Here is a 23,391-nt window from a genome sequence, read left to right as displayed (position 1 = left end):
GCACCTTTGTTTAGCTGTGGATGTTTTACTGGTTGTAGATTGAAGGGGAGAGATAAAGAGAGCATCTCACACCACCACGATGCTGATGTCACACCAAAAAGATTGTTCTTGCACTGGTGGGAGATAATGGTGCTTCAGATTAAGATTTAGAATGGAGGTAGGGAGAGCAAATTTAGCTGAGTTAGTGATGACAATGCCATTGCCAAGATAGTTCATACAGGAGGAAAGGAAAAGTGAGAAGAGGGCAAGAGTTTGATGTGGTTATAAGACATCCAGGTAGAAGATGTCCAGAAGGCGTCCTACCTCTTCAGCAGGGATATCCCAGGGTGATGCTGTGTTCTTCTTATTGTAACTATCAGGTGGCATATGTTTCCATTTCTCCCATTTTGGGTGATATTAAATTCAATCACTTGATTAAGCTGATATGTACCAGACTTCTTCTCTATAAAGTTATTTTTTTCCTTTGTAATTAATAAATATTTTATGGGGAGGTACTATCAGACTATGTAAATGTATTTATTTATTTGTTTATGCCAGTATAGTCATGTTTTCCTAATTTATTTAATGGGTTATCATCTGTTATTTCATTATTTATTTTGATGCTCAAATAGTCTCAGATTTGGCCAGTAAAAGTCCATTTAAGCTGGCTTCTGGGTCCTTTTGATGTCCTCATCCTTCTTGAGCAATTATCTTCTGTCCCAAGATATTTCAGGCTCATCTTATAATTTTCCTCCTCTTTTATTTTAGCAAATGACATTAGAAATCAAGAACTGGGCTGCAGGCATGCCCATTATTTTTATGGTGTCCCTACTAGGCTTTCTCAGCAAATAGAGCTGCAGAGTTTATGTATGTTTAAACACATAAACATGTACATACATTCATACGTCCTCCGTTTGGCTTCTGATGTCCCACACATACATTACCCCTCCATAAGGACACCTTCCCCCTCTTGCTCTGGCTCTGACAGCTTGAGCCAGGCTGCCCTCCTTTGAGAACCTTCTTCTCACCATTGTCCAAGTTGTACACCCCACCGTCTACTGTCTTAATTCTCTTCAACCCCATGTGACATCTATCTTCCCTAGCCCCATCTAGTGGTGTTGGGCTGGATTATTCAGAAAATGAAGGGAAGAGGCAGAGAGCTGACTTTTAACTTCTTTTGTGGCTTGCTACATTTTCCACATTTACTTTAGTAGCCATGTGCTGTTTATAAAATAAACAAAATGAAAGAAAAATAAACAAACAGACAAGCCTAGACAGATAAACAGGATTATCTTGGTAAATGCTATTTATTCTGTGAGGAAATTAAGTTTAATTCCTTCAGGGGTTGCTTAATTAGTATCTAGTTAAAATAAATAGAAAAGCCACTTTGTGGCTTGTCTTCTCATTTTCTTGATAGAGTCTTTCACAGAGCAGATTTTTAATTGTAATGAAGTTCAGCTTATCAATTATTTCTTTCATGGATAGTGCCTTTGGTGGTGTAGCTAAAAAAGTCATCCCCATAACAAACGTCACCTAGATTTTCTCTTATGTTGCCTTCCAGGGTTTTATAGCTTTGTATTTTACATTTAGGTCTATGATACATTTTGAGTTAATTTTCATGAAGAGTGTAAGGTCTGTGTCTAGATTCCTTATCTTTCTTTTCTTTTCTTTCTTTTTTTGCATATGGATGTCCAATTGTTCTAGCATCATTTGTTGAAAAGGCTATCTTTGTTCCATTGTATTGCCTTTACTTCTTTCTCAAAGATCAGTTGACAGTACTTATATGGGTCAATTTTGGGGTTCTCTGTTTTGTTCCATTGATCTGTTTGTTTCTTCTTTCACCAGTACCACCCTCTCTTGATTACTGTAGCTTTACAGTAAGTCTCAAAGTTGGGTAGTGTCAGGCCTTTAACTTTGTTCTTTTCTTTAGATGTTGTGTTCGGTCTTTTGCCTTTCCATATAAACTTTAGAATAAGTTTATTGATATCCAAAAACTAACTTTCTGGGATTTTGATTGGGACTACATCGAGTGTATAGATCAAATTGGAAAGCACTATCATCTTGATAATACTGAGTCTTCCTAACCATGATCATGGAATATCTCTCCGTTAATTTAATTCTTCTTTGATTTCTTTCATCAGAGTTTGATAAGTTTTCCTCTTATAGGTTTTGTATACATTTTGTTAGATTTATACCTAACTATTTCATTTTTGGGGGTAGATAATGTAAATGATACTGTGTTTTTAATTTCAAAGTTTACTTGTTCATTGCTGGTATATAGGAGAGCAACTGACTTTTTATATTAACCTTATATCCTGCAACCTTATTATTACCACTCTATGTAGCTATCTGATATTAGTCACAGGAGGGTTTTTTTTGTTGTTGATTCTTTCAGATAGCTACACAGGCAATCATGTCATCTTTGAACAGAGTTTTATTTATTCTTTCTCAATCTGTGAAACTTTTAGTTCTTTTTATTGTATTATTGCATTAGTTAGGACTTCTAGTATGATGTTGGAAAGAAGTGATGAGAGGGGATATATTTCTCTTGTTCATGTTCTTAGTGGGAAAGTTCTAGTTTCTTGCCATTAAGTGTGATATTAGTTGTAAGTTTTTAGTAAATGTTTTTTATCATGTTGAAGAAATTCCCCTCTATTTCTGTTTTGCTGAGAGTGGGTTGGATGCCTGGGTGTTGGATTTTGTCAGCTGCTTTTTCTGCATCTATTGATATCAGGTAATATCAGTTTCTTCTTTAGCCTGTTGATGTGATAGGTTACATTAATTGATCTTCAAATATTGAACCAGACTTGCATACCTGGGATAAATACCACTTGGTCATTGTGTATAATTCTTTTATACATTGTTGGATTTGATTTACTAATTTTTTCTGAAGATTTTTGCACCTATGTTCATGAGGGATATTAGTCTGTTGTTTTATTTTCTTGTATATTTTGGTACAGTTTTAGTATTATGTTAATGTTGGCCTTATAAAATGAGTTAGAGAGTATTTCCTCTTCTTCTATCTTCTGGAAGAAATTGTAGAGAATTGGTGTAACTCTTTCCATAAGTGTTTGATAAAATTCACCAGTGAACCCCTGGTGGTTTTTGTTTTGCAAGGTTATTAATTACTGATTCAATCTCTTCAGTAGATATAGGTCCATTTGAATTTTCTATTTATTCTTGTGGGAGTTTTGGCAGAAGTGTCTTTCAAGGAATTAGTCCATTTCATCTAGGTTATTAAATTTGTGGGCATAGCATTTTTCCTAGTATTCCTTTATTATCCTTTTAATGTCTGTGAGATCTCTAGTGATGTCCCCTCTTTCATTTCTTATATTAGCAATTCATGTCACATCTCTTTTTTTCTTAGGTGGCCTGCTAGAAGCTTATCATTTTATTGATTTTTTCAAAGAATCAGTTTTTTGTTTCATTGATTCTCTCTATTGATTTCCTCTTTTCAGTTTCATTGATTTCTGCTCTAATTTTTAAATATTTCTTTTCTTATACTTGCTTTGGACTTAATCTGCTCTTCTTTTTCTAGTTTCCTAAGATGAAAGCTTAGATTACTGATTTTAGATGCTTATTTTTTTCTAAAGAATATATGCATTCAATGCTATAAATTTTCCTCTAAACACTGTGTTTGCTGTGTCCTACAAATTTATATTTTACTTGTTCATTGCTGGTATTTTAGGAAAGAAACATTATATTAATTTTTTTCTCCCTCAGAAACTCCTTTATGTTCTCTAAAAGATGCAAAGACTACTAATGCCATATAGAAAATTTATAAAAGTCTTTTCATTTATCAACTTTCTGACAATATATTTCTAAAGTAGGAATTCTAGGACTAGCTGAGCGACAAGATATTAGAATTGGCCACTTAAAATCCTAAGATTCACATGGAGTCATAAGAGATCCTGAATAACCAAAGCAATCTTAAGCATGAAGAACAGAGCAGGAGTCATCATATTTCTTGATTTCAAACTATATTACAAAGCTATAGTTATCAAAAGCAGATGGTACTGGCATAAAAACAGACACATTGACCAATGGAACAGAATAGAGAGCGCAGAAATAAACCCCCACGTTTACAGTATATTGATCTTTGACAAGGGAGGCAAGAATACACAATGGGGAAAGGATAGTCTCTTCAGTAAACGGTTTTGGGAAAACTGGATATCCATATACAAATCTTACACCATACAAAAAAATCAACACAAAATGTATTACAGACTTTAACATTAGACCTGAAACTGTAAAGCTCATAGAAGAAAAGATAGAGAAAAAGCTTCTTGACATTGGCCTTGACAATGATATTTTAGATATGACATTAAAGACACAGGCAACAAAAGCAAAAATAGCTAAATGGGACTACATCAAACTAAAAAGCTTCTGCACAGGGCTTCCCTGGTGGCGCAGTGGTTGAGAGTCCGCCTGCCGATACAGGGGACACGGGTTCGTGCCCCGGTTCGGGAGGATCCCACATGCCGCGGAGCGCCTGGGCCCGTGAGCCATGGCCGCTGAGCCTGCGCGTCCGGAGCCTGTGCTCCACACCGGGGGAGGCCACAACAGTGAGAGGCCTGCGTATCGCAAAAAAAAAGCTTCTGCACAGCAGAGGAAACCATCAGCAAAATGAAAAGGCAATCTATGGAATGGGAGAACATATTTGCAAATCAGGTATCTGATAAAGGGTTTATATCCAAAATATATTAGGAAGTCATAGAACTCAATAGCAAAAAAACAAATCATCTGATTAAAAAATAGGCAAAAGACTATTTCTTCAAATAGACATTTCTCCAAAAAAGATGTGCAAGTGGCCAACAGGTATATGAAAAAGTGCTCAACATCACTAATCATCAGGGAAATGCAAATCAAAATCACAGTGAGATGTTACCTCACATCTGTCAAAATGGCAGTTATCAAAAAGAAAATAACAAGTCTTGGTGAGGATGTGGAGAAGAGGGAACCCTTGTGCACTGTTGATGGGAATGTAAATTGGTGCAGCCACTATGGAAAATAGTATGGATATTCCTCAAAAAATTAAAAATAGAACTACCATATGATCCAGCAATTCCATTCCTATTTATCCAAAGAAAACAAAAATGCTAATTTGAAAAGATGTATGCACCCCTATGTTCATTGCAGCATTATTTACAGTAGCCAAGATATGGAAGCAACCCAAGTGTCCATCAACAGATGAATGCATAAAGAAGATATGGCATATAAATACAATGGAATATTACTCAGCCATAAAAAGAATGAAATACTACCATTTGTGACAACATGGATGAACTTGGAGGATATTATGCTAAGTGAAATAAGTCAGGCAGAGAACGACAAGTACCATATGATTTCACTTACCTGTGGAATTTGGAAAAAAATTAACAAACAAAACTGAAATAGACTCAGATACAGAGAACAAACAGGTGGTTGCCATAGGGAAGGGGTGTGGGGGATTAGTGAAATAAGTGTGGGAGATTAAGAGGCACAAACTTCTAGTTAGAAAATAAATGAATCATGAGGATGAAATGTACAACATGGGGAATATTGTCAATAATATTGTAAGAATGTTTTATGGTGACAGATGGTAAGTAGACTTATCATGGTGATCATTTTGTAGTGTATAGTAGTATCAAATCAGATGTGTTGTGCATCTAAAACTAACATAGCGTTGGTCAACTAAACTTCAATTTAAAAAAGAGAAATATACTACTGCAGAAATTGCTTTAGTCTTTGCTTGAAACTGGTTACTCCTCATATGACCATGCCATTGTCCAACCCCTCAGCCACTTTGAAGCCTGGCTGCTTGGCTGCTTCTATGCTATATTTGGACACAGGAATATTTTCTGAGACTGGGAGCTCTGTGGTCGAGAGTTGGCCTCACACAGCCATTTAACTCAGAGCTTTTTTACCCTGGGTACAATGATGGAGGGGCCCCAGGTGCCCACTATCCTGGGTCCCATAAACCTCCACCCACCTCCTGGTTTTGAAGGAAGGAAGAATTGGTTAGAGGTTCTCCTCTAACCTCCCTGCAAAAGACTTCTTTTTCCTCTTCCTGAGGAGCACCTAGAGTAATTTGTCCAAGTAGCCAGGGTTTTCACAAAGTTATCTTTAAGCAACCTCTGCTTCTAACCTTGAAAGTTCTTTAGGCAAAAGACACAAGGATTAGGCTACACTTTTGAAACAGGGAAGGGAAAAATACCAGAGGATAAGAATCAGCACAGATCACATTCTTTCCAAATCCTTTTCAGCAGTGAAACCAAAACGCTGGTTAATACTTTAGTAAATTATTCTTCCACATTAGGAAGGGGAAAATGCTGGGAAAACTGAGAGATGTTTTGTTTATTTTGGGAAAAGAAAAGTGGGCTTGTATACTTTCAGTTAAGGTTTGTTTGTGTAACTTTTTTTTTGAAAAAAAAAAAGAAAAAAGATAAAGGGACAGGGAAGAGCAGGCGGGTCTTGTTATTATTTGGGAAATTCCTGTTTTCATATGTATGTATCTCCATAACCTCATATTATTGAATAAAAACATGTAGAGACTTATGTTGTTCTGTATAAATTTTTTATACAATAGTGAATAAAATGACCCTTCTCCCAGTTTCTTCTTTGGTCCTTGTTTGATAATGCCATCACTGCCTCACACATATATATTCTTTCTGCTTCTGCCAGCAAAAATATGGTTCTGGGGGCTTACCTGGTGGCACAGTGGTTGAGAGTCCACCTGCCGATGCAGGGGACACGGGTTCATGCCCCGGTCCGGGAAGATCCCACATGCCACGGACCGGCTGGGCCCGTGAGCCATGGCCACTGAGCCTGCGCGTCTGGAGCCTGTGCTCCGCAACGGGAGAGGCCACAAGAGTGAGAGGCCCGCGTACCGCTTTAAAAAAATATATATATATATACGGTTCTGGAAATCTGGAATTTTAATCCCAGGATTCAGTAAAGAGCACTAGCATTGAAACTTAACTGTTTTTTCTGGGAGCAGCAAGATGTTGGGAAAGGTGTTTATCTTTGTTTCCTATTTCTACCATTCTTTATGAAAAAATGCATCAGCAATATTTGACCTTATGAAAAAGGGATCAAAATACATAGTAATAAGTGGTACTCTATGCGTCATTTGAGAGAAAGGACTAATACACAGTTTCTTCTTCTCTCTTTGGAAAATATGAAGATGAAATTTAAAAAGTGGTCTGAACTGGGGAGAGAATTCTTAGACTTCTGGCTGACCTGCCCTTCTATGTAAGGCCTATGTAATCCCTGTGATTGAGAATCCGTTGTCTTATACAAAATTCTTTCTCATATTCTAAATCAGATCTTTTGGATCATCTTCAAAGATTTCTTCCAAGTTTCCCATTGTGAAACCTGTGCCTTGTGATTATGGTATACAGTAAGGCCAAGGGGAATAGTTTCTTATATTGCTTCTGGCTCTTTCTCTGGAACAGTTTAGATAAAATGAGATGTATAGAAAAGTCTCTGAGATGTTTAAAATACCATGCAAATATAAAATCACATCAATATTTGTTTTCCTCCCCAGAAAAAAAGAAAGAAAAGAAAACCCATATAAAAATTAAAAATGAATGGATAAAATTCCTTCACAAGTAGGTTGTGTAGGTTGAGAATTCTCTGACCAAAAGCATAGCAACTGAAACAAAACTGGACTTCTGAATCAAATGAGCATCCATTTCTCTCCTTTTCTTTTACTAATGGCCCATTTAAAGGATGCTGCAGACAGAGATAGAAACCCACAGTAGGGCTGAAAATGAGAGACAACCTCATCAGGTTGATGGATAAGTTTCTTGTAAATTAACTGAAATGAATGAGGAATATACCTAAGGACGAAACAGCAGGGGGCGCAGCAGCCCAGAACATTGAGGTGTAGAGATTGAAGCCATTATTTTGAGCAGGAATAGATTCTAATCATGGCTTGCTCTTTCTGGTGACCAGACACCATCCTGAAGCTATCCAGGAGCCCACTAAAAGTTGCCTCATTAGAAGAAAAGATACCCTATCACCTAAAAAATTCCAGTGGATTTAGGAGGTCTGTGTCAGAAACTAGGGTCAAAGACCCAATATTCAAACAAAAGATTCTCCAAGTACTCTTATACAAGGGTTTTAGGAGCACTGTGCCAGGAACCAGGGATATATATATAGGTTTACATATCTTGTGTGGTTTTTTAAATATGAATTTTAGAATCAGCATCTCTGATCCTAATGTAATTTGAACTGATTACATAAAATTTATAAATAAATTTAGGGAGAATTGACACGTGACATTTTTATAATGCTGACTTAACCTATCCAAAAATATAGTGTGTTTTAGCATTTGTTCAAGTCCTTTTTTGTGTTCTTCATTACTAAAGTTTTTCTTATATATGTTTTAAACATTTCTTTAACATTTATTCCTGGGCATCATGAAAAAAATCAAATCCAGGACAATAAATGTACCCTTGGAATAAAAATGAAGTCAGAGTTTTGACTGTAGCATCCAACATTAACATTCAGAACTAAATAAGGATATGCCTAACAGGTACTTTTAAGTAGAAAAAAATGAGTTTAAGAAATTTAGGAATATTCCTCTCTGACTGTATTTGCTAGAGAATAGGAATTCTAATAGTCTTGGTCACAGAAGCCTCATAGGTGACCTAAGGTAGAGGTGCCTGTGTTGGAGCGATTTGTGGGTGTTGCTTTTGTCTCATGGAATAAATCTCATTAAGACTGATATGAAACCCATGACATTTTAAAAGACAGTTGTAATAACAGAAGCACTGCCAGATGGGACATTAAAGAACAGACACAGTTCAAAATGAAAAGAGATTTCAGAGCCCTCAAACTTCTACAGACAGGAAGAAGACTGAGAATATATCTCAGCTGAAAACACGTCCTTTCTCGTGGAAAATAAAGGATGAACTCGAGTGTGGAGTGGATTCTGGAGCCACAGAGAAGCACTCTGAGGAAGCAAGACTGAACCCTAATTAGAGAACTGGCGACATGTGCCTGGTTAGATTTCAGAGTGGCTATGGACCATTAACTGATGTGTGTCTCCTGTTCTCTACTTTTTTGAACAGAAATATCTGTTACAGTTGTCTTGTGATTGTCCCCAGCAGAGTGGCAATAGATAACTTTTCTCTTTAGGTCACAGATCTTCAGATTGAGATGAACTATGCTTGAGGAACTGAAATTAAGGCAGATGACCCCAAGAAGTCTCATCTGTACTTGGACCTAATTTAGGTGACAGGATCCTGCATTTCAAGCCTGAAGCTGATGTCATAATATGACAAGACATCTAATGTTGGAAGGGCACACGGATGAGTGTTTTTTACATGTAAGAGAGATGCAGATGCGTAGGGGCCTTATGCAAGATCATGAAAGCTAGTGGCTAAAGATTGTTCCTCAATAAACCACACCTTCCAGTATTCACAGCCTTATGTGGTTCCCTTCCTTTGAATCTGAGCTTGCCCTATGGCTTGTTTTTGAAAAAGGGTCAATGATGGAAGTGGTACTATGTGACTTCCAAAGCTAGGTCCTAAGAGGCTTTTCAGTTTCTGCCTTGGTTCCCTAGAATGCTCGTACTTGGGGCACAGTCTCTTGGAATCCTGCTGCCATGTTGTGAGAATCTTGAGCCATCTGGAGAGGACATGTGTTGACACTCTGGTCAACATTTCTAGGTGAGCCACCGGGTGATGGCCAGCATGAACGGCATGCCATCTGAGGAGCCATACTGGATACCCAGTCCAGTCGAATCTTCAGAGGACCACAGTCCTAGCCAACATCTGACTTCAAGTGCAAGAGAGAATCAAAGAGAATACTGCCCTGTAGGGTGAACCCAGTTAAACCGTAGAACCATGAGAGAAAAATAATAAATTATTTGTTTTAATTCATTACATTCTAGGTAAATTACTGGAACACATAGCTACATAGACACACATACACATACACACACTTGACTTGTAGCAGAGACTGGCTAGTTCTGCACCAAGTTTCTTTCCTTTTCCTTCTGAATACACATAATTGACTGTCTCATCATACGACTTGAGTTCTGGCTAATGGAGTATAAGTAAATGTGACGTACATCATATCCAGGTTTGCCATATTAAAACTTCCTGTGGGCGCCTTCACTCTCACTGTTTGCTTGCTGGATGAGTATTTGGAAGTGACACATTGAAAATGACAAAGCCTCCATCTGCTTGGGTTACTGTGCTTTGTCACTGAGTTTTAGGGTTTACTGTTAAAGCAGCTAATGTAAAATTAACTAAATACACAGCTGAAACAAATTGGAAATATTTTATTTTGCATTTTACATTTGTGTTCATAAGTGAGATTGATATTTAATTTTCTTTTCTTTTTTGTGTGTGATTCTTGTGATATTAAACTCTTAAAATGATTTGTATAGGTATTCTTTTTCTGCTGTCTAAATAGTGTTTTTAGGATAAGGATTATCATTTCCTTGAAAGCTTGGTAAAATTTTCTGTAAAGTATTGTTACGCTACTCTCTTTTGTAAGTGAAGGAATACTTTTTACTCCTAATTCACTTTCATTTATGGTCAATGGTTTATTCAATTTTTCAAAATAATCTAACCTCAATTTTGATAATTTGTATAATTTTTTATTCTTCTAGAGCATTATAATTTTCATCGAGGCTTTCAAATTTACCAGATATCTGTTCTATTAAACTTTAGAATACTGACTCTTTGTTTTCTTGATTATATCATTTTGTTGACTTCCACTTTATTAATTTCTGTTCTTCACAATTTCTCTGTCAACATTCTTTATATTTACCTTTTTTCTCATTTTTCTAGCTTTTCTTCTAACTCATTTCATCCATTTAACAATCTTTCTTGATTTTTCCATACATATAGTTAGTTTAGGTTTATAAAATGTACTTCTATGTGTATCAGGTATTTAAACAAATAAATTAGGTATTTTGATATGTAATGTTTTAATTTTTGTTCAATTCTAAATGTTTGTAACTTTTATTGTTATTTCCTTTTAATTTTAAAGTTTTATGTGGAGAATTTCAAACATACATAAAATTAGACAAAATAATAAAATGAATCCAAAAATATCCACAATATTATATTAATATAATAAACTACTAGACTCACAATGCTCAGTTCTAATATCCAACAATCTATATACACTCTTGCCTTACCTAAATCCCAGCCACATTCCCATCTACATTCACCTAACCACTTCACCTTTTCCATTATAATTTTGAAGCAAAACCTGTAAATATTTCAATACGTATTTCCAGAAGAAAAGGATTATTTTTTAAGCAAAAACGCATTCTCATTATTATACATAAACATTTAGCAAAATATTTTAATATCACAAATATTTAAATATTCAGCCAGTAAAAATTTATAACTGCTTATTAAAATGTCATGATGTTTTAAAAAATGTCTTTGGAATCAAGATCAAAATTAGGTCTATACATTGTGATTGATTGATTGATGTGCCTTTTATATCTTTTTAATTCCATAGGCTCTCTCTTCTTCTCCTTCCAGGACATTTTATTTGTTGGATAAATCAAATTCTTTGTCAGTTTTCCACAGTATGGATCTTGCAAATTATATGCTCATGATCTAATTTAACACATTCATTACTTTCTGTACACATATAATCTACAATATGAGTTAAATTATTCCTGACTGTACATTTTAAGTATTTTTGTAGTCAATACCTTCCATCTGAAAGAATGATTCTGTGAGGGTGGAGTCTGAGATTTTGGTGTCTAATCAAATCATGCTTCCTAATGACTACATATTGTGTTTATGACTGTTACTGACCCAATGAAAAACATTATTTCAAGAATGTAAGATAGATGAAAGACAAAATGTATTACTCTATTATAATTTTAAGATATCTTAAGGAATGGAAGGGTAGCATTTAATAGGAAAGGCAAAGCAAAGATATAAGGGAGAGACTGAAATAAAAAACAGACTCTTGAGGAAGGGACTTTGGGTGAGACTTACGGTTCTGCAGAATGTGAGGTGTTGGTAGAAAACAGGACGAGGAGAAATAGCATGAGACAGGAGTGAAGAAGTCTGCCTTTCCCCATAGTGAGGGACAAATCACAGGTGTCGTATCGTGCCCAGCTCCCAGCTCTCAGCCTGGTCCCTGAGACCTTTCGAATTTACCAGGCTTTATGTGGCTGCTATTTGCAAACAAGCTCCACCCCAATGCCTCCAAACAGAGTTTTAGTTGAGCACAGGTCCCCTGAAAGGGTTGATGCTCTCAGCGATTGCCTCATTACTCTCAAGGCTAAACTCTGTCTGACAGGCTCTGAGTCATTTCCAGAGGATAAAATTTATGTTCTAGTGAGAATGAACTTTCTTTAACTTTGACAGCAAAGCTCCTGATGAGGAACTTTGAATCCACCTTTCTTCAACGCCTTCAAAATTCTTACAAGCAGGTGTCAAAGAAAGCTATCTTTGAAGGTCACGGGACATGTCACTATGCCAGTAACTCATAATACAGATTCATGTCTGTGATTGAGTGAGGTATAACTTTAACTTTAGGGTGATTTCTTTTCTTTTTTTTTTTTTTTAAGGAAAGAACCTTTGTTTTTAATTAATTAATTAATTATCTTTGGCTGTGTTGGGTCTTCGTTTCTGCACGTGGGCTTTCTCTAGTTGAGGTGAGCGGGGGCTACTCTTCGTTGTGGTGCACGGGCTTCTCATTGCAGTGGCTTCTCTTGTTGTGCAGCACGGGCTCTAGGCATGCAGGCTTCAGTAGTTGTGGCATGTGGGGTCAGTAGTTGTGGCACATGGGCTTAGTTGCTTCACAGCATGTGGGATCTTCCCGGCTCAGTGATCGAACCCGTGTCCCCTGCATTGGCAGACGGATTCTTAACCACTGCACCACCAGGGAAGTCCTAGGGGTATTTCTTGACAGAGGATTGAGTACGAGGCCCTGGGAGAAAGTAATTCAAAAGAAGTGCTTGTGCATGACTAAAACTGCAGGTGTCCCCACAAGCCCCCTGCACCCCTCCCCTCAGCACTCTCTCCTGGCCTCCCTCAAGCTTCAGGCAAGCCCTGCTCCCAGCACTCTTCCCCTGCATCACTAAAGCTGCAGATGTGCCCCACCCTCAGTGCTCTCCTGCAGCCTTGCTAAGGCTGGGGTCCGGGGGGATGGTAAGCACAGTTTGCACAGGACACCTCTTGATCACCTGGTGCTGGTGGCCAGAGGGTCTAACCTCCCTGGGCCCCACAAGTCTGTGACAATTAGAAAGACAGTTCTAGGTAGGCTACCACACCCAGGGCACTGCACAGACAGCAGAAAGAAGCATACCCACAGTCTGCTGTGAAAAAGGCATTTACTTGTCCTGGAACTTCAACCTGGGGGACATGCTTCAGGATTTCCACTCATCTAGAGGCTGCAGACACACTCGTGGGGAACATAGGCAGGAAGACATCATCGTGGCACCCTCCCCTGACCTTGCCATGGCTTGCTGGTACCTTCCAGAAGTGAGCATATACACCATATGAAACCTCAATTTTGCAACTGTTGCCTAGGGAAATATCCCCAGATCTCCTGGTCTGGAGGTCAGCAGGGTCAACAATTGCAGACCCACAGAACTATATATATTTACATAGTTTAAAGCTGCTGCCTGAGGATCTGGCTTTTGATCAGCCTGAAACTAGGTACTGACTGAGCTCACTCTTTTTGCAACGCAGACAGGTCTTGAAACACCCTCAACAACTGGGACCTATCAAGAACAAAACTTAGACAATCACACAGGTTTGAGAGATAACCAAAAACTAGGGAAAGGATAAATGCTGTTTCATCTCCTACACAAAGCCACTCCTTCCAGACTGGGAGAGTTAGCTCTTTCACTTAATATGTAGACTCAAACACAGAGAGTCAAGCAAAATGAGGAAACAGAGGAAGATGCTTCAAATGATAGACCAAAACAAAACCTCAGAAAAAGACTTTAATAAAATGGAGGAGGGGGACCTTGAAGATGGCGGAAGAGTAAGACGCGGAGATCGCCTTCCTCCCCACGGATACACCAGAAATACATCCACACGTGGAACAACTCCTACAGAACTCCTACTGAAGGCTGGCAGAAGACCTCAGACCTCCCAAAAGGCAAGAAACTCCCCACGTAACTGGGTAGGGCAAAAGAAAAAACAGAGACAAAAGAATAAGGACGGCACCTGCACCAGTGGGAGGGAGCTGTGAAGGAGGAAAAGTTTCCACACACTAGGAAGCCCCTCCGCGGGCGGAGACTGCGGGAGGCAGAGGGGGGAGTTTCGGGACCGCGGAGTAGTGCACAGCGACGGGTGCGGAGGGCAAAGCGGGGAGATTCCTGCACAGACGATCGGTGCCGACCAGCACTCACCAACCCGAGAGGCTTGCTGCTCACCCACCGGGGCGGGCGGGGCTGCGAGCTGAGGCTCGGGTTTTGGTTTTGGACGGAGCTCAGGGAGAGGACTGGGGTTGGCGGCTTGAACATAGCCTGAAGGGGTTAGTGCACCACGACTAGCCGGGAGGGAGTTCGGGGAAAAGCCTGCACCGGCCGAAGAGGCAAGAGACTTTTTCTTCCCTCTTTGTCTCCTGGTGCGCGAGGAGAGGGGTTTAAGAGCGCTGCTTAAAGGAACTCCAGAGACGGGCGCGAGCCGCGGCTGAGGGCGCGAGCCCCCGAGACGGGCGCGAGCCGCGGCTGAAAGCGCAAACCCCAGAGACGTGCGCGAGCCGCGGCTGAGGGCGCGAGCCCCCGAGACGGGCGCAAGCCGCGGCTGAAAGCGCAAACCCCAGAGACGGGCGCGAGCCGCGGCTAAAACCGCGGACCCCAGAGACGGGCGGGAGACGCTAAGGCTGCTGCTGCCGCCACCAAGGGGCCTGTGTGCGAGCACAGGTCACTCTCCACACCCCTCTTCCGCGGAGCCTGTGCAGCCCGCCACTGCCAGGTTCCCGGGATCCAGGGACAACTTCCCCGGGAGTACGCACGGCGGGTCTCAGGCTGGTGCAACGTCACGCCGGCCTCTGCCGCAACGTCACGCTGCCTCTGCAGCTGCAGGCCCGCCCCGCACGTAGTGCCCCTCCTACCCCCATCCCCCAACCCCCGGCCTGAGTGAGCCGGAGGCCCCGAATCAGCGGCTCCTTTAACCCCGTCCTGGCTGAGCGAAAAAACAGACGCCCTCCAGCGACCTACACGCAGAGGCAGGGCCAAATCCAAAGCTGAGCTCCTGTGAGCTGTGAAAACAAAGAAGAGAAAGGGAAATCTCTCCCAGCAGCCACAGAAGCAGCGGATTAAAGCTCCACAATCAACTTGATATACCCTGCATCTGTGGAATACCTGAATAGACAAGGAATGATCCCAAATTGAAGAGGTGGAATTTAGGAGCGAAATCTATGATTTTTTTCCCTTTTCCTCTTTTTGTGAAGGTGTACGTGTATGCTCCTGTGTGACATCTAGTCTGTATACTCTAGCTTCCACCATTTGTCCTAGGGCTCTATCCGTCCATGACTTTTTTAAAAAAATTCTTTTTCTTAATAATTAAGTTTAATTGTAATAACTTTATTATACTTTACCTTCGTTCTTTCTTTCTTTCCTTCCTTCCCTCCCTCCTTTAGACAACGAATCACCCCAAATTGAGGAGGTGGTCTCAGGGAGCAGGATTTATGATTTTTCCCCCTTTACCTCTTTTTGTGAAGGTGTATGTGTATGCTTCTGTGTAAGATTTTCTCTGTATAGCTTTGCTTCCAACATTTGTCCTAAGGTTCTATCCGTCCCTTTTCTTTTTTTCTAAATATTTTTTAATTCAATAACTATATTATACTTTATTTTATTTTTACTGTATCATCTTTCTTTCTGTCTTTTTTTCCTTCTTTCCCTCCTTCCTTCCTTCCTCCCTCCCTCCCTCCCTCCCTCCTTTCTTTCCTTCTTTGCTTCTTTCTTCCTTCCTTCCTTTCCTCCTTTCCTTCTTTCTTTCCTCATACTTCTACTAATTCTCTCTACTTTTTCTCCCTTTTATTCTGAGCCGTGTGGATGAAAGGCTCTTGGTGCTCCAGCCAGGAGTCAGGGCTCTGCCTCTGAGGTAGGAGAGCCAACTTCAGGTCACTGGTCAACAAGAGACCTCCCAGCTCCACATAATATTAAACAGCGGAAATCTCCCAGAGACCTCCATCTTAACACCAGCACCCAGCTTCACTCAACGACCAGCAAGCCACAGTGCTGGACAACCTATGCCAAACAACTAGCAAAACAGGAACACAACCCCACCCATTAGCAGAGAGGCTGCCTAAAATCATAATAAGGCCACAGACACCCCAAAACACACCACCAGACGTGAACCTGCCCACTAGAGAGACAAGATCCAGCCTCATCCAGCACAACACAGGCACTAGTCCCCTCCACCAGGAAGCCTACACAACCCACTGAAACAACCTTAGCCACTGGAGACAGACATCAAAAACAACGGGAACTACGAACCTGCAGCCTGCAAAAAGGAGACCCCAAACACAGTAAGATAAGCAAAATGAGAAGACAGAAAAACACACAGCAGATGAAGGAGCAAGATAAAAACCCACCAGACCTAACAAATGAAGAGGAAATAGGCAATCTACCTGAAAAAGAATTCAGAATAATGATAGTAAGGATGATCCGAAATCTTGGAAGTAGAATGGACAAAATGCAAGAAACAGTTAACAAGGACCTACAAGAACTAAAGATGAAACAAGCAACGATGAACAATGCAATAAATGAAATTAAAATCACTCTAGATAGGATCAATAGCAGAATAACTGAGGCAGAAGAACGGATAAGTGACCTGGAAGATAAAGTAGTGGAAATAACTACTGCAGAGCAGAATAAAGAAAAAAGAATGAAAAGAACTGAGGACAGTCTCAGAGACCTCTGGGACAACATGAAACGCACCAACATTCGAATTATAGGGGTTCCAGAAGAAGAAGAAAGAAAGAAAGGGACTGAGAAAATATTTGAAGAGATTATAGTTGAAAACTTCCCTAATATGGGAAAGGAAATAGTTAATCAAGTCCAGGAAGCACAGAGGGTCCCATACAGGATAAATACAAGGAGAAACACGCCAAGACACATATTAATCAAACTGTCAAAAATTAAATACAAAGAAAGCATATTAAAAGCAGCAAGGGAAAAACAACAAATAACACACAAGGGAATCCCCATAAGGTTAACAGCGGACCTCTCAGCAGAAACCCTACAAGCCAGAAGGGAGTGGCAGGACATACTGAAAGTGATGAAGGAGAATAGCCTGAAACCAAGACTACTCTACCCAGCAAGGATCTCATTCACATTTGATGGAGAAATTAAAACCTTTACAGACAAGCAAAAGCTGAGAGAGTTCAGCACCACCAAACCAGCTTTACAACAAATGCTAAAGGAACTTCTCTAGACACGAAACACAAGAGAAGGAAATGACCTATAGTAGCGAACCCAAAACAATATATAAAATGGAAATAGGAACATACATATCAATAATTACCTTAAATGTAAATGGACTAAATGCTCCCACCAAAAGACACAGATTGGCTGAATGGATACAAAAACAAGACCCTTATATATGCTGTCTACAAGAGACCCACTTCAGAACTAGAGACACATACAGACTGAAAGTAAGGGGATGGAAAAAGATATTCCATGCAAATGGAAACCAAAAGAAAGCTGGAGTAGCAATTCTCATATTAGACAAAATAGACTTTAAAATAAGGACTATTAAAAGGGACAAAGAAGGACACTACATAATGATCAAGGGATCGATCCAAGAAGAAGATATAACAATTGTAAATATTTATGCACCCAACATAGGAGCACCTCAATACATAAGGCAAATACTAACAACCATAAAAGGGGAGATCAACAGTAACACATTCATAGTAGGGGACTTTAACACCCCACTTTCACCCATGGACAGATCATCCAAAATGAAAATAAATAAGGAAACACAAGCTTTAAATGATACATTAAACAAGATGGACTTAATTGATATTTATAGGACACTCCATCCAAAAACAACAGAATACACATTTTTCTCAAGTGCTCATGGAACATTCTCCAGGATAGATCATATCTTGGGTCACAAATCAAGCCTTGGTAAATTTAAGAAAACTGTAATTGTATCAAGTATCTTTTCCGACCACAACGCCATGAGACTAGATATCAATTACAGGAAAAGATCTGTAAAAAATACAAACACATGGAGGCTAAACAATACACTACTTAATAATGAAGTGATCACTGAAGAAATCAAAGAGGAAATAAAAAAATACCTAGAAACAAATGACAATGGAGACACAACGACCCAAAACCTATGGGATGCAGCCAAAGCAGTTCTAAGGGGGAAGTTTATAGCAATACAAGCCCACCTTAAGAAGCAGGAAACATCTCGAATAAACAACCTAACCTTGCACCTCAAGCAATTAGAGAAAGAAGAACAAAAAAACCCCAAAGCTAGCAGAAGGAAAGAAATCATAAAAATCAGATCAGAAATAAATGAAAAAGAAATGAAGGAAACAATAGCAAAGATCAATAAAACTAAAAGCTGGTTCTTTGAGAAGATAAACAAAATAGATAAACCACTAGCCAGACTCATCAAGAAAAAAAGGGAGAAGACTCAAATCAATAGAATTAGAAATGAAAAAGGAGAAGTAACAACTGACACTGCAGAAATAAAAAAAATCATGAGAGATTACTACAAGCAACTCTATGCCAATAAAATGGACAATCTGGAAGAAATGGACAAATTCTTAGAAATGCACAACCTGCCAAGACTGAATCAGGAAGAAATAGAAAATATTAACAGACCAATCACAAGCACTGAAATTGAAACTGTGATTAAAAACCTTCCAACAAACAAAAGCCCAGGACCAGATGGCTTCACAGGTGAATTCTATCAAACGTTTAGAGAAGAGCTAACACCTATCCTTCTCAAACTCTTCCAAAATATAGCAGAGGGAGGAACACTCCCAAATTCCTTCTACGAAGCCACCATCACCTTGATACCAAAACCAGACAAGGATGTCACAAAGAAAGAAAACTACAGGCCAATATCACTGATGAACATAGATGCAAAAATCCTCAACAAAATACTAGCAAACAGAATCCAACAGCACATTAAAAGGGTCATACACCATGATCAAGTGGGGTTTATTCCAGGAATGCAAGGATTCTTCAATATACGCAAATCTATCAATGTGATAAACTATATTAACAAATTGAAGGAGAAAAACCATATGATCATCTCAATAGATGCAGAGAAAGCTTTCGACAAAATTCAACACCCATTTATGATAAAAACCCTCCAGAAAGTAGGCATAGAGGGAACTTTCCTAAACATAATAAAAGCCATATATGACAAGCCCACAGCAAACATCATCCTCAATGGTGAAAAACTGAAAGCATTTCCACTAAAATCAGGAACAAGACAAGGTTGCCCACTCTCACCACTCTTATTCAACATAGTTTTGGAAGTTTTAGCCACAGAAATCAGAGAAGAAAAGGAAATAAAAGGAATCCAAATCGGAAAAGAAGAAGTAAAGCTGTCACTGTTTGCAGATGACATGATACTATACATAGAGAATCCTAAAGATGCTACCAGAAAACTACTAGAGCTAATCAATGAATTTGGTAAAGTAGCAGGATACAAAATGAATGCACAGAAATCTCTGGCATTCCTATATACTAATGATGAAAAATCTGAAAGTGAAATCAAGAAAACACTCCCATTTACCATTGCAACAAAAAGAATAAAATATCTAGGAATAAACCTACCTAAGGATACGAAAGACCTGTATGCAGAAAATTATAAGACACTGATGAAAGAAATTAAAGATGATACACATAGATGGAGAGATATACCATGTTCTTGGATGGGAAGAATCAACATTGTGAAAATGACTCTACTACCCAAAGCAATCTACAGATTCAATGCAATCCCTATCAAACTACCACTGGCATTTTTCACAGAACTAGAACAAAAAATTTCGCAATTTGTATGGAAACACAAAAGACCCCGAATAGCCAAAGCAATCTTTAGAACGAAAAAAGGAGCTGGAGGAATAAGGCTCCCTGACTTCAGACTATATTACAAAGCAACAGTAATCAAGACAGTATGGTACTGGCACAAAAACAGAAAGATAGATCAGTGGAACAGGATAGAAAGCCCAGAGATAAACCCACGCACATATGGACACCTTATCTTTGATAAAGGAGGCAGGAATGTACAGTGGAGAAAGGACAGCCTCTTCAATAAATGGTGCTGGGAAAACTGGACAGGTACATGTAAAAGTATGAGATTAGATCACTCCCTAACACCATACACAAAAATAAGCTCAAAATGGATTAAAGACCTAAATGTAAGGCCAGAAACTATCAAACTCTTAGAAGAAAACATAGGAAGAACACTCTATGACATAAATCACAGCAAGATCCTTTCTGACCCACCTCCTAGAGTAATGGAAATAAAAACAAAAATAAACAAATGGGACCTAATGAAACTTCAAAGCTTTTGCACAGCAAAGGAAACCATAACCAAGACCAAAAGACAACCCTCAGAATGGGAGAAAACATTTGCAAATGAAGCAACTGACAAAGGATTAATCTCCAAAATTTACAAGCAGCTCATGCAGCTCAATAACAAAAATACAAACAACCCCATCCAAAAATGGGCAGAAGACCTAAATAGACATTTCTCCAAAGAAGATATACAGAATGCCAACAAACACATGAAAGAATGCTCAACATCATTAATCATTAGAGAAATGCAAATCAAAACTACAATGAGATATCATCTCACACCAGTCAGAATGGCCATCATCAAAAAATCAAGAAACAATAAATGCTGGAGAGGGTGTGGAGAAAAGGGGACACTCTTGCACTGCTGGTGGGAATGTGAATTGGTTCAGGCACTGTGGAGAACTGTATGGAGGTTCCTTAAAAAACTACAAATAGAATTACCATATGACCCAGCAATCCCACTACTTGGCATATACCCTGAGAAAACCAAAATTCAAAGAGAGTCATGTACCAAAATGTTCATTGCAGCTCTATTTACAATAGCCAGGACATGGAAACAACCTAAGCGCCCATCATCGGATGAATGGATAAAGAAGATGTGGCACATATACACAATGGAATATTACTCAGCCTTAAAAAGAAATGAAATTGAGCTATTTGTAATGAGATGGATAGACCTAGAATCTGTCATACAGAGTGAAGTAAGTCAGAAAGAAAAAGACAAATACCGTATGCTAACACATATATATGGAATTTAAGGGAAAAAAATGTCATGAAGAACCTAGGGGTAAGATAGGAATAAAGACGCAGACCTACTGGAGAACGGACTTAAGGATATGGGGAGGGGGAAGGGTGAGTTTTGACAGGGCGAGAGAGAGTCATGGACATATACACACTAACAAGCGTAGTAAGGTAGATAGCTGGGGGGAAGCAGCCGCAAGGCACAGGGATATTAGCTCGGTGCTTTGTGACAGCCTGGAAGGGTGGGATGGGGAGAGTGGGAGGGAGTGAGATGCAAGAGGGAAGACATATGGGAACATATGTATATGTATAGCTGATTCACTTTGTTGTAAATCAGAAACTAACACACCATTGTAAAGCAATTATACCCCAATAAAGATGTTTAAAAAAAAAAAAAAAAAAAATGGAGGTAAGAAATCTATCTGAAAAGAAGAGTTCATATAGTCAAAAAGTGCTCACTGAACTTAGGAAAGAATGGATGAACATAGAGTTTCAACAAAGAGATGGATAATGTAAGAAAGTGCCAAACAGAAGCCACAGAGCTGAAGAATATAATAAATGAACTGAAAATAGGCTTGAGGGGTTTAATGGAAGACTAAGTGAAGCAGAAGATCGGATCAGTGACCTGAAAGGCAGAGCAGCAGAACTCACCCAAATAGAGCAGCAAAGCGAAAAAAGAATTTAGAAAGAGTGGAGATAGTTTAAGAGGCACAACATCAAGTAGGATAACATTCATATTATAGGAGTCCCAGAAGGAGAACAGAGAGAGGAAGAGACAGAAAATTTATTTGAGAAATAACGGCTGAAAACGTCCCTAACCTGGAAGAAACAGACATCCAGGTTCAGGAAGCACAGAGAGTTCCTTATAAGAGGAATCAAAGAGATCTATACCAAGGCACGTTATAATTTAAATATCAAAAGTTAAAGAATCTTAAAAACAGCAAGAGAAAAAAAAACCCAACAACTTGTTACATACAAGGGAAACCTCTAAGATTATCAGCTGAGTTTTCAGCAGAAACTCTGCAGGCCAGGAGGGAGTGGCACAATAGATTCAAAGTTGTGAAGGAAAAAACTTCCAGCCAAGAATCTCTACCCAGCAAGGCCATCATTTAGAACTGAAGGAGAGATAAAGAGTTTTCCACAGAAGAAAAAGCTAAAGGAGTTCATCACCACTAAACCAACTTTACAAGAAATGTTAAAGGGACTTCCTTAAGCTGGAAAGAAAAGGTACTAACAAATAAGAAAACATATGTAAGTAAAAATCTCACTGGTAAAGGCAAGTATACAGTAAAGATAGTGGGTTAAGCTCTTGTAAAGCTAGTATGAAGGTTAAAAGACAAAAGAGTAAAATTAACAACCACAATAAGTAGGTAGTTAACAAGTTAAAGGAAACTCAAAATAAAAAGGTGTAAAATATGGCATAAAGACATAAAGTGTGGGAAGGGGAAGTAAAAAGGTAGAGTTTTTAAGAATGTGTTCAAATTTAACTTGCTAACACCTTGAAATAGACTGTTACATATATAGGCTGTTATATGTGAACCTCAAGTTAACCACAAGCAAAAGCCTATAGCAGATGTACAAAAGATAATGAGAAAGGAATCTAAACGTAACACTAAAGAAAGTCGCCGAACCACAAAGGAACGGAGTAGGAGAAGAAAGGAACAGCGAAGAACTATAAAAGCAGCAAGAAAACAACTAACAGAATTTTAAAACGCTTGTGAAACTTACTATAAAATATTATATTAATGCAAAGCTAAAATTTGGGTTTCTCTTTGTTAAATGGTATATTGGTTTTAGAAAGTAAATTGTGGTCATTTATCTGGAATATAGTAGGTATTATTCAAATATATTGTGTTTTTAATGAATCTGAGAAAAGTCCTTTTTCTTTTATTTATGCTGTATCTAACTCTCAATTTAGTAGATTTTGCTCTTAACAGTGTGAGTTTATTATTTTTTTCTGTTGCAATGTGTCCAGATAACATTTATTCAATATTGCACCAGAATATTTCTCTCTGCTTTGTGTTGGCTTTACAATCATGTTATCTTCCTTTAAGTTAAAAATATTTTATCACTTTGATGAAATAATAGGTAATAAAGGATTGCTTCTCCTGTTTAATCTAGATAGCAGTTGCAATTTAGCAACTCTCTTTTTCGTTCCAAGATTGAATCCTAAATTAACA

General features: G+C 38.8%; 1 protein-coding gene and 1 long non-coding RNA gene across 6 annotated transcripts in view; one reads left to right on the top strand and one right to left on the bottom strand.

Annotated features, from left to right (window-relative positions):
* Positions 1 to 12,087, bottom strand: part of LOC116761004 (alpha-2-macroglobulin-like) — a 69,284-nt gene extending 57,197 nt beyond the window's left edge. Inside the window, exon 1 of the mRNA XM_032646656.1 lies at positions 11,946 to 12,087. Within this exon, the coding sequence (XP_032502547.1) occupies positions 11,946 to 12,031 (86 nt within the window). The 5' untranslated portion in view covers positions 12,032 to 12,087. The remainder of the gene's footprint in view (positions 1 to 11,945) is intronic.
* The window catches only part of LOC116761010, a 160,285-nt gene that overhangs the window by 100,585 nt on the left and 36,309 nt on the right, over positions 1 to 23,391 (top strand). Inside the window, exon 5 of one of the 5 annotated variants that reach the window (XR_004351905.1) lies at positions 9,106 to 9,208. The exons of the other annotated variants lie outside the window; for them this stretch is intronic. This is a non-coding gene — a long non-coding RNA (uncharacterized LOC116761010). Of the gene's footprint in view, positions 1 to 9,105; positions 9,209 to 23,391 lie in introns of those variants that run through there. 5 annotated transcript variants of the gene reach the window in all.

Source organism: Phocoena sinus, chromosome 10 (genome assembly GCF_008692025.1).
Source record: "Phocoena sinus isolate mPhoSin1 chromosome 10, mPhoSin1.pri, whole genome shotgun sequence".
Taxonomy (NCBI): domain Eukaryota; kingdom Metazoa; phylum Chordata; class Mammalia; order Artiodactyla; family Phocoenidae; genus Phocoena; species Phocoena sinus.
Note: the sequence above shows the minus strand (reverse complement) of the source record. Positions and strands in the feature narration are given on the sequence as shown.